Source organism: Haliotis rufescens, unplaced genomic scaffold, assembly GCF_023055435.1.
Source record: "Haliotis rufescens isolate VD_foot unplaced genomic scaffold, xgHalRufe1.0.p SCAF_11, whole genome shotgun sequence".
NCBI classification, from domain to species: Eukaryota; Metazoa; Mollusca; class Gastropoda; order Lepetellida; family Haliotidae; genus Haliotis; species Haliotis rufescens.
The window spans coordinates 45184383-45197141 of record NW_025963791.1 but is presented as its reverse complement, the minus strand read 5'-3'; the positions used below and the strand labels follow the sequence as shown (position 1 = coordinate 45197141).

General features: G+C 51.7%; 1 protein-coding gene across 6 annotated transcripts in view; it reads right to left on the bottom strand.

The window, feature by feature from the left end:
• LOC124121055 (BAI1-associated protein 3-like) overlaps positions 1-12759 on the bottom strand; it is a 266273-nt gene that overhangs the window by 112496 nt on the left and 141018 nt on the right. For all 6 annotated transcript variants that reach the window (XM_048392841.1, XM_048392838.1, XM_048392837.1 and 3 more), the window contains 3 exons: positions 9562-9645; positions 8674-8841; positions 6621-6687 (listed from right to left, as the gene is read on the bottom strand). In XM_048392841.1, the coding sequence (XP_048248798.1) occupies positions 6621-6687; positions 8674-8841; positions 9562-9645 (319 nt within the window). The remainder of the gene's footprint in view (positions 1-6620; positions 6688-8673; positions 8842-9561; positions 9646-12759) is intronic.

Sequence of the window (12759 nt, the reverse complement as noted above, 5' to 3'; positions counted from 1 at the left end):
GGTCCAGTAGGGGTCACTGAAATCTATACCACACAGTAGTCAGGAAGTCCAGTAGGGGTCACTAAAATCTGTACCACACAGTAGTCAGTAGGTCCAGTAGGGGTCACTGAAACCTGTACCCCACAGAAGTCAGTAGGTCAAGTAGGGGTCACTGACGTCTGTACCGCACAGTAGGTGCAGTAGGGGTCACTGAAACCTGTACCACACAGTAGTCAGTAGGTCCAATAGGGGTCACTGAAATCTGTACCACACAGTAGTCAGTAGGTCCAGTAGGGGTCACTGAAACCTGTACCACACAGTAGGTGCAGTAGGGGTCACTGAAATCTGTACCACACAGTAGTCAGTAGGTCCAGTAGGGGTCACTGAATCCTGTACCGCACAGAAGTCAGTAGGTCCAGTAGGGGTCACTGAAACCTGTACCACAAAGTAGTCAGTAGGTCCAGTAGGGGTCACTGAAACCTGTACCACACAGTAGTCAGTAGGTCCAGTAGGGGTCACTGAAACCTGTATCACACAGTAGTCAGTAGGTCCAGTAGGGGTCACTGAAACCAGTACCACACAGTAGTCAATAGGTCCAGTAGGGGTCACTGAAATCTGTACCACACAGTAGTCAATAGGTCCAGTAGGGGTCACTGAAATCTGTACCACACAGTAGTCAGTAGGTCCAGTAGGGGTCACTGAAACCTGTACCACACAGTAGTCAGTAGGTCCAGTAGGGGTCACTGACGTCTGTACCGCACAGTAGGTGCAGTAGGGGTCACTGAAACCTGTACCACACAGTAGTCAGTAGGTCCAATAGGGGTCACTGAAATCTGTACCACACAGTAGTCAGTAGGTCCAGTAGGGGTCACTGAAACCTGTACCACACAGTAGGTGCAGTAGGGGTCACTGAAATCTGTACGACACAGTTGTCAGTAGGTCCAATAGGGGTCACTGAAACCTGTACCACACAGTAGTCAGTAGGTCCAGTAGGGGTCACTGAAATCTGTACGACACAGTAGGTCCAGTAGGGGTCACTGAAATCTGTACCACACAGTAGTCAGTAGGTCCAGTAGGGGTCACTGAAACCTGTACCACACAGTAGTCAGTAAGTCCAGTAGGGGTCACTGAAACATGTACCACATAGTAGTCAGTAGGTCCAATAGGGGTTACTGAAATCTGTACCACAAAGTAGTAAGTAGGTCCAGTAGGGGTCACTGAAATCTATACCACACAGTAGTCAGGAAGTCCAGTAGGGGTCACTAAAATCTGTACCACACAGTAGTCAGTAGGTCCAGTAGGGGTCACTGAAACCTGTACCCCACAGAAGTCAGTAGGTCAAGTAGGGGTCACTGACTTCTGTACCGCACAGTAGGTGCAGTAGGGGTCACTGAAACCTGTACCACACAGTAGTCAGTAGGTCCAATAGGGGTCACTGAAATCTGTACCACACAGTAGTCAGTAGGTCCAGTAGGGGTCACTGAAACCTGTACCACACAGTAGGTGCAGTAGGGGTCACTGAAATCTGTACCACACAGTAGTCAGTAGGTCCAGTAGGGGTCACTGAATCCTGTACCGCACAGAAGTCAGTAGGTCCAGTAGGGGTCACTGAAACCTGTACCACAAAGTAGTCAGTAGGTCCAGTAGGGGTCACTGAAACCTGTACCACACAGTAGTCAGTAGGTCCAGCAGGGGTCACTGAAACCTGTATCACACAGTAGTCAGTAGGTCCAGTAGGGGTTACTGAAACCAGTACCACACAGTAGTCAATAGGTCTAGTAGGGGTCACTGAAATCTGTACCACACAGTAGTCAATAGGTCCAGTAGGGGTCACTGAAATCTGTACCACACAGTAGTCAGTAGGTCCAGTAGGGGTCACTGAAACCTGTACCACACAGTAGTCAGTAGGTCCAGTAGGGGTCACTGAAACCTGTACCACACAGACTTTAGTAGGTCCAATAGGGGTCACTGAAACCTGTATCACACAGTAGTCAGTAGGGGTCACTGAAACCTGTACCACACAGTAGTCAGTAGGTCCAGTAGGGGTCACTGAAACCTGTACCACACAGTAGTCAGTAGGTCCAGTAGGGGTCACTGAAATCTGTACGACACAGTAGGTGCAGTAGGGGTCACTGAAACCTGTACCACACAGTAGTCAGTAGGTCCAGTAGGGGTCACTGAAACCTGCACCACACAGTAGTCAGTAGGTCCAGTAGGGGTCACTGAAACCTGCACCACAAAGTAGTCAGTAGGTCCAGTAGGGGTCACTGAAATCTGTACCACACAGTAGTCAGTAGGTCCAGTAGGGGTCACTGAAATCTGTACCACACAGTAGTCAGTAAGTCCAGTAGAGGTCACTGAAACATGTACCACACAGTAGTCAGTAGGTCCAATAGGGGTTACTGAAATCTGTACCACAAAGTAGTCAGTAGGTCCAGTAGGGGTCACTGAAATCTGTACCACACAGTAGTCAGGAAGTCCAGTAGGGGTCACTAAAATCTGTACCACACAGTAGTCAGTAGGTCCAGTAGGGTTCACTGAAACCTGTACCACACAGTAGTCAGTAGGTCCAGTAGGGGTTACTGAAATCTGTACCACACAGTAGTCAGTAAGTCCAGTAGGGGTCACTGAAACATGTACCACACAGTAGTCAGTAGGTCCAATAGGGGTCACTGAAACCTGTATCACACAGTAGTCAGTAGGTCCAGTAGGGGTCACTGAAATCTGTACCACACAGTAGTCAGTAGGTCCAGTAGGGGTCACTGAAACCTGTACCTCACAGTACTCAGTAGGTGAGGTAAGGGTTACTGAAATCTGTACCACACAGTAGTCAGTAAGTCCAGTAGGGGTCACTGAAACATGTACCACACAGTAGTCAGTAGGTCCAGTAGGGGTCACTGAAACCTGTACCACACAGTAGTCAGTAGGTGCAGTAGGGGTTACTGAAATCTGTACCACACAGTAGTCAGTAGGTCCAGTAGGGGTCACTGAAACCTGTACCACACAGTAGTCAGTAGGTCCAGTAGGGGTCACTGAAATCTGTACCACACAGTAGTCAGTAAGTCCAGTAGGGGTCACTGAAACATGTACCACACAGTAGTCAGTAGGTCCAGTAGGGGTCACTGAAACCTGTACCACACAGTAGTCAGTAGGTCCAGTAGGGGTCACTGAAATCTGTACCACACAGTAGTCAGTAAGTCCAGTAGGGGTCACTGAAACATGTACCACACAGTAGTCAGTAGGTCCAATAGGGGTTACTGAAATCTGTACCACAAAGTAGTCAGTAGGTCCAGTAGGGGTCACTGAAATCTGTACCACACAGTAGTCAGGAAGTCCAGTAGGGGTCACTGAAACATGTACCACACAGTAGTCAGTAGGTCCAATAGGGATCACTGAAACATGTACCACAGAGTAGTCAGTAGGTCCAGTAGGGGTTACTGAAATCTGTACCACAAAGTAGTCAGTAGGTCCAGTAGGGGTCACTGAAATCTGTACCACACAGTAGTCAGGAAGTCCAGTAGGGGTCACTGAAACATGTACCACACAGTAGTCAGTAAGTCCAGTAGGGGTCACTGAAACATGTACCACACAGTAGTCAGTAGGTCCAGTAGGGGTCACTGAAACCTGTACCACACAGTAGGTGCAGTAGGGGTCACTGAAATCTGTACCACACAGTAGTCAGTAGGTCCAGTAGGGGTCACTGAAACCTGTACCTCACAGTACTCAGTAGGTGAGGTAAGGGTTACTGAAATCTGTACCACACAGTAGTCAGTAAGTCCAGTAGGGGTCACTGAAACATGTACCACACAGTAGTCAGTAGGTCCAGTAGGGGTCACTGAAACCTGTACCACATAGTAGTCAGTAGGTGCAGTAGGGGTTACTGAAATCTGTACCACACAGTAGTCAGTAAGTCCAGTAGGGGTCACTGAAACCTGTACCACACAGTAGTCAGTAGGTCCAGTAGGGGTCACTGAAATCTGTACCACACAGTAGTCAGTAAGTCCAGTAGGGGTCACTGAAACATGTACCACACAGTAGTCAGTAGGTCCAGTAGGGGTCACTGAAACCTGTACCACACAGTAGTCAGTAGGTCCAGTAGGGGTCACTGAAATCTGTACCACACAGTAGTCAGTAGGTCCAGTAGGGGTCACTGAAACCTGTACCACGTAGTAGTCAGTAGGTGCAGTAGGGGTTACTGAAATCTGTTCCCTACAGTAGGTGCAGTAGGGGTCACTGAAATCTGTACCACACAGTAGTCAGTAAGTCCAGTAGGGGTCACTGAAACATGTACCACACAGTAGTCAGTAGGTCCAGTAGGGGTCACTGAAACCTGTACCGCATAGTAGTCAGTAGGTGCAGTAGGGGTCACTGAAACCTGTATCACACAGTAGTCAGTAGGTGCAGTAGGGGTCACTGAAACCTCTACCACACTGTAGTCAGTGTGTGTGTGTGTGTGTGAGAGAGAGTGTGTGCACATGTGCATGTGTGTGTGAGAGAGAGTGTGTGCACATGTGCATGTGTGTGAGAGAGTGTGTGCATGTGTGTGTGTGTGTGAGAGTGTGTCTGTGAGTTTGTGTGTGATTTTGTGTGCATGTCTGTGTGTGTGTGCTGTGTGTGTATGAGTGAGTTTGTGTGCGTGTCTGTGTGTCTGTTGGTGCGCCTGCGTCTGTATGCGTGTGTGTGTGTGGTTGCTTGTATTAGGCCAACTAATGCCAATTTTAAAGTGCTAGCCCACTGAGATACCATGCCACAGTTTAACATGAAAACCCCACTCAGACACAGTATATTAACTCGGAGCGAACCAGTTTTTGTTTCATCTCCTAATACTGCGTGCAAGGCAGGGAAATGACAATTCCATTTTTTCACATCTTTTGGTATAACCCGGCCGGGAATCGAACCTTCCACATGCTGCTCTCGGGGCAGGCACACAATCCACTAAACCACTGAGGCAGTGCAGAGTAGTCAGCAGTCTAGGGTAGTAGTTACAGTGAGGGGCCTAGGGGAGTTGTTACAGAGAGTGTCAAGCTAGGACAGTAACAGGGAAGGTCTACCTTGGACAGTAACAGAGAAGGTCTACATAGGACAGTAACAGGGAAGGTCTACCTTGGACAGTAACAGGGAAGGTCTACCTTGGACAGTAACAGGGAAGGTCTACATAGGACAGTAACAGGGAAGATCTACCTTGTACAGTAACAGGGAAGGTCTACATAGGACAGTAACAGGGAAGGTCTACATAGGACAGTAACAGGGAAGGTCTACCTTGGACAGTAACAGGGAAGGTCTACCTTGGACAGTAACAAGGAAGGTCTACCTGGGACAGTAACAGGGAAGGTCTACCTTGGTCAGTAACAGGGAAGGTCTACATAGGACAGTAACAGGGAAGGTCTACCTGGGACAGTACAGTAACAGGGAAGGTCTACCTTGGACAGTAACAGGGAAGGTCTACCTTGGACAGTAACAGGGAAGGTCTACCTGGGACAGTAACAGGGAAGGTCTACCTGGGACAGTAACAGGGAAGGTCTACCTGGGACAGTAACAGGGAAGGTCTACCTAGGACAGTAACAGGGAAGGTCTACCTAGGACAGTAACAAGGAAGGTCTACCTTGGACAGTAACAGGGAAGGTCTACCTAGGACAGTAACAGGGAAGTTCTACCTAGGACAGTAACAGGGAAGGTCTACCTTGGACAGTAACAGGGAAGGTCTACCTTGGACAGTAACAGGGAAGGTCTACCTAGGACAGTAACAGGGAAGGTCTACCTTGGACAGTAACAGGGAAGTTCTACCTAGGACAGTAACAGGGAAGGTCTACCTTGGACAGTAACAGGGAAGGTCTACCTTGGACAGTAACAGGGAAGGTCTACCTAGGACAGTAACAGGGAAGGTCTACCTTGGACAGTAACAAGGAAGGTCTACCTTGGACAGTAACAGGGAAGGTCTACCTTGGTCAGTAACAGGGAAGGTCTACCTTGGACAGTAACAGGGAAGGTCTACCTGGGACAGTACAGTAACAGGGAAGGTCTACCTGGGATAGTAACAGGGAAGGTCTACCTAGGACAGTAACAGGGAAGGTCTACCTAGGACAGTAACAGGGAAGGTCTACATAGAACAGTAACAGGGAAGGTCTACATAGGACAGTAACAGGGAAGGTCTACCTGGGACAGTAACAGGGAAGGTCTACCTGGGACAGTAACAGGGAAGGTCTACCTTGGACAGTAACAGGGAAGGTCTACCTAGGACAGTAACAGGGAAGGTCTACATAGGACAGTCACAGGGAAGGTCTACCTTGGACAGTAACAGGGAAGGTCTACCTAGGACAGTAACAGGGAAGGTCTACCTGGGACAGTAACAGGGAAGGTCTACCTAGGACAGTAACAAGGAAGGTCTACCTAGGACAGTAACAGGGAAGGTCTACATAGGACAGTAACAGGGAAGGTCTACCTAGGACAGTTACAAGGAAGGTCTACCTAGGACAGTAACAGGGAAGGTCTACCTGGGACAGTAACAAGGAAGGTCTACCTAGGACAGTTACAGGGAAGGTCTACCTAGGACAGTAACAAGGAAGGTCTACCTAGGACAGTAGTGGCAGTGAATTCTCACTATGGCAGTAGTTCCAGAGAGGTTTCTGAGTTAAGGAACCTACCGTCTGCATCTTTGGCCAACAGTCCCTTAGCTTCAATCACAGATATGTTGAGGATGACAATTGGAGGCTGCAGGAAAAGGCAAAACATACAGTTGCAACTCTACATACAAGGGAAAATATAGCATGCATCAGTTCGCAGAACATTAAACCCTTCCCAGCCCAACCATCACCCCTCCCAGCCCCTCTCCACAACCCCTCCAAGCCCCACACCACAACCCCTCCCAGCCCCACTCCACAACCCTTCCCAGCCCCACTCCACAACCCTTCCCAGCCCAACCATCACCCCTCCCGGCCCCACTCCACAACCCCTCCCATCCCTGCTCCACAACCCTGCCCAGCCCAACCATCACCCCTCCCGGCCCCACTCAACAACCCCTCCCGGCCCCACTCCACAACCCCTCCCAGCCCCACACCACAACCCCTCCCAGCCCCACTCCACAACCCCTCCAGGCCCCACACAACAACCCCTCCCAGCCCCACTCCACAACCCCTCCCGGCCCCACACCACAACCCTTCCCAGCCCAACCATCACCCCTCCCAGCCCCACTCCACAACCCCTCCCGGCCCCACACCACAACCCCTCCCAGCCCCACTCCACACCCCTTCCCAGCCCAACCATCACCCCTCCCGGCCCCACTCCACAACCCCTCCCATCTCCACTCCACAACCCCTCCCGGCCCCACACCACAACCCCTCCCAGCCCCACTCCACAACCCCTCCCGGCCCCACACCACAACCCTTCCCGGCCCAACCATCACCCCTCCCAGCCCCACTCCACAACCCCTCCTGGCCCCACACCACAACCCCTCCCAGCCCCACTCCACACCCCTTCCCAGCCCAACCATCACCCCTCCCAGCCCCACTCCACAACCCTTCCCAGCCCAACCATCACCCCTCCCGGCCCCACTCCACAACCCCTCCCAGCCCCACTCCACAACCCTTCCCAGCCCAACCATCACCCCTCCCGGCCCCACTCCACAACCCCTCCCATCCCCACTCCACAACCCCTCCCGGCCCCACACCACAACCCCTCCCGGCCCCACTCCACAACCCCTCCCATCCCCACTCCACAACCCCTCCCGGCCCCACACCACAACCCCTCCCAGCCCCACTCCACAACCCTTCCCAGCCCAACCATCACCCCTCCCGGCCCCACTCCACAACCCCTCCCAGCCCCACTCCACAACCCTTCCCAGCCCAACCATCACCCCTCCCGGCCCCACTCCACAACCCCTCCCATCCCCACTCCACAACCCCTCCCGGCCCCACACAACCACCCCTCCCGGCCCCACTCCACAACCCCTCCCGGCCCCACACCACAACCCCTCCCGGCCCCACACCAAAACCCTTCCAAGCCCAACCATCACCCCTCCCGGCCTCACACCACAACCCCTCCCAGCCCCACTCCAGAACCTCTCCCGGCCCCACACCACAACCCCTACCAGCCCCACTCCACAATCCTTCCCATCCCCACACCACAATCCTTCCAAGCACCACCACAACCCCTCCTAGCCCCACAACCCCTCAAAGCCCCAAACAACCCCTTTTACCTCCACAACCCCTTCCAGCCCCATCATAACCCCTTGCCTCACACAACCCTTTCCATCCTGACCACAACCCCACGCCTCACACAACCCCTCGCCTCACACAACCCCTCCCAGCCCCACCACAACACCTCGCCTCACACAACCCCTCCCAGCCCTCAGCACAACCCCTTCCCTCACACCACAACCTCCAAGCCCCACACCACAACGCCTTCCCTCACACCACAACAAACCCCTTTCCTCACACCACAACAAACCCCTTCCCTCACACCACAACCCCTCCCAGCCCCACCACAATCCCTCCCAGCCCCACATCACAACCCCTCCCAGCCCCATCATAACCTCTTCCCCAACCACACCCCCTCATAGCTGTGTATATTGTGTTTTGACAATAGCATATCATGATATATTGATATACATTGCATATCATGTTTCCAATTTAATACTAGGAAACAGAAGGCAAACAACACAACAAAATGAATGTTAAATTATCCCCCCCAATGTCTGACCTTCTCCTCAGTGGCCTTGGCAAGGAGACGAGCATGGTCCTCCGGCCGCACCCCGAACGCCTCCTGGGCGTATTGGTAGAGGTCCTGGATGAACGGCGAGTGGCAGCTGGTGGTTGTCCCGATCTTGTGCTTGATGGTGTAGAGCACCTCAATGTAGAGCAGCTCATACTGAAACCACGTACACATGCAACAATGTTTACATTCCAGTTGGACCTGTGAAGATCGGGGTAGAGGTCTTCAGCAACTCATGCTTTCTGTAAAAGGTGCCTATGCTTGTCGTTAGAGACTTATAGGATCGGGTGGTCAGGCTCGCTGACTTGGTTGATGCATGTTATCATATCCAAGTTGCTTTGATCTATGCTCATGATGCTCAATCACTGGATTGTCTGGTCCAGACTTGATTATGTACAGACTGCCGACATATAGCTGGAATATTGTTGAGTGCAGTGTTAAACAAACAAACAAACAGAGAAACAAACAAACATTCCAGCTGATAGGTAGAAATCCATGTCAGCACAAACTACCTACATCACAACATGAAGCCCATGAGTCCCATCAATGTAATGTTACCATAAAAAATCACATTGTAGAAAAATGGTCACAAAAACAGATCACACATACACCCACACACCAATTTTTTTCCCTGTAGACAAGAGAAAGATTTTTCCAAAACATGACAAGCCACTTAACGATTATCTGCGAGGTTGAATTTTTCCTTGCCTATTTTGCCAGATTCTTCTCCTTCTACCTAACAGCCCCGAATACACATCCATCAACTTCATTTGTGTCACAGCATACTTCCCTGACAAGAATCATTGTTAGATAAATGTGGAGGAAAGTGTTCTGCAGCATGATCAAAGCAGTGTCCACCATGACAACTTTACAAACCTCTTTCCGGCTAAGTTGGTGATGCTTTGGCTTGGCACCAAACTTGGTTTCAGAAGGTGGTGGTTTTTCAGCCTCTTTCTCATCCTGCAAAGAAGAAGCGATGTTTTGTAATCTATCTCTACACCAATAACACATTACATTCCCAGATTGACTGTTTGAACAGTCAGCTTACAGGGAACTTACCACTGTTTGAAATCATCACAAGGGATTACGGGTTCTTTTCATTTCAAAATACGGATCAGGGTTTGCTGATTCCCTGTGATCCCTGCACCACCGACCATAACTCAAGGCCAGATCTATCTTGTTCATCTCTGACCATAACATAAGTGCTAGGCCAGCTCTATCTTGTTTCATCTCTGACCATAACTTTAGTGCAAGGCCAGCTCTATTTGTTTCATCACTGACCATAACTTAAGTGCAAGGCCAGCTCTATCTTGTTTCATCACTTACCATAACTCCCAAAACACCAGCTACTCATCTACTCCCCATCCACCAGCTACTCCCCATCCACAAGCTTCTCCCCCATCCACCAGCTACTCCCCATCCACCAGCTACTCCCCATCCACCAGCTACTCCCCCATCCACCAGCTTTTCCCCCATCCACCAGCTACTCATCTACTCCCCATCCACCAGCTACTCCCCATCCACCAGCTACTCATCTACTCCCCATCCACCAGCTACTCCCCCATCTACCAGCTACTCATCTACTACCCATCCACCAGCTACTCCCCAATCGACCATCTACTCCCCATCAACCAGCTACTCCCCATCCACCAGCTACTCCCCATCCACCAGCTACTCCCCCATCCACCAGCTTCTCATCTTCTTCCACATCAACCAGCTACTCCCCATCCACCAGCTACTCCCCCATCTACCAGCTACTCATCTACTCCCCATCCACCAGCTACTCATCTACTTCCCCATCAACCAGCTACTCCCCCATCCACCAGATACTCATCTACTTCCCTATCCACCAGCTACTCCCCATCCACCAGCTAATCATCTACTCCCCATCCACCAGCTACTCCCCATCCACCAGCTTCTCCCCTATCCACCAGCTACTCCCCATCCACCAGCTACTCCCCATCCACCAGCTACTCCCCATCCACCAGCTAATCATCTACTCCCCATCCACCAGCTACTCCCCATCCACCAGCTTCTCCCCTATCCACCAGCTACTCCCCATCCACCAGCTACTCCCCCATCCACTCATCTACTCCCCATCCACCAGCTACTCCCCCATTGACCAGCTACTCATCTACTCCCCATCCACCAGCTACTCATCTACTCCCCATCCACCAGCTACTCCCCATCCACCAGCTACTCCCCATCCACCAGCTACTCCCCCATCCACCAGCTACTCATCTACTCCCCATCAACCAGCTACTCCCCCATCTAACAGCTACTCATCTACTCCCTATCCACCAGCTACTCCCCCATCCACCAGCTACTCATCTACTTCCCCATCCACCAGCTACTCATCTACTCCCTATCCACCAGCTATTCATCTACTCCCTATCCACCAGCTACTCCCCCATCCACCAGCTACTCATCTACTTCCCCATCCACAAGCTACTCATCTACTCCCTATCCACCAGCTACTTCCCCATCGACCAGCTACTCATCTACTTCCCCATCCACAAGCTACTCATCTACTCCCTATCCACCAGCTACTCCCCCATCCACCAGCTACTCATCTACTTCCCAATCCACCAGCTACTCATCTACTCCCTATCCACCAGCTACTCCCCCATCCACCAGCTACTCATCTACTTCCCCATCCACCAGCTACTCATCTACTCCCCATCCACCAGCTACTCATCTACTCCCCATCCACCAGCTACTCCCCCATCCACCAGCTACTCCCCATCCACCAGCTACTCCCCCATCCACCAGCTACTCATCTACTCCCCATCCACAGCTACTCCCCCATCTAACAGCTACTCATCTACTCCCTATCCACCAGCTACTCCCCCAGCCACCAGCTACTCATCTACTTCCCAAACCACCAGCTACTCATCTACTCCCTATCCACCAGCTACTCATCTACTCCCTATCCACCAGCTACTTCCCTAACCACCAGCTACTCATCTACTCCCCCATCTAACAGCTACTCATCTACTCCCTATCCACCAGCTACTCCCCACCCACCAGCTACTCATCTACTTCCCTATCCACCAGCTACTCCCCATCCACCAGCTACTCCCCATCCACCAGCTAATCATCTACTCCCCCATCCACCAGCTACTCATCTACTTCCCCATCCACCAGCTATTTATCTACTCCCCCATCCACCAGCTACTCCCCCATCCACCAGCTACTCATCTACTCCCTATCCACCAGCTACTTCCCCATCCACCAGCTACTCATCTACTCCCCCATCTAACAGCTACTCATCTACTCCCTATCCACCAGCTACTCCCCATCCACCAGCTACTCATCTACTTCCCTATCCACCAGCTATTCCCCATCCACCAGCTACTCCCCATCCATCAGCTAATCATCTACTCCCCCATCCACCAGCTACTCATCTACTTCCCCATCCACCAGCTACTCATCTACTCCCCCATCTAACAGCTACTCATCTACTCCCTATCCACCAGCTACTCCCCATCCACCAGCTACTCATCTACTTCCCCATCCCCCATCCACTCATCTACTCCCCATCCACTCATCTACTCCCCATCCACTCATCTACTCCCCATCCACCAGCTACTTATCTACTTCCCATCCACCAGCTACTCCCCCATCCACTCATCTACTCCCCATCCACCAGCTACTCCCCCATCCACCAGCTACTCATCTACTCCCCATCCACCAGCTACTCCCCATCCACCAGCTACTCATCTACTCCCTATCCACCAGCTACTCCCCATCCACCAGCTACTCATCTACTCCCCATCCACCAGCTACTCCCCATCTAACAGCTACTCATCTACTCCCTATCCACCAGCTACTCCCCCATCCACCAGCTACTCATCTACTTCCCCATCCACCAGCTACTCCCCATCCACCAGCTACTCATCTACTTCCCTATCCACCAGCTACTCCCCATCCACCAGCTAATCATCTACTCCCCATCCACCAGCTACTCATCTACTTCCCCATCCACCAGCTACTCCCCATCCACCAGCTACTCCCCCATCTAACAGCTACTCCCCATCCACCAGGTACTCCCCATCCACCAGCTACTCATCT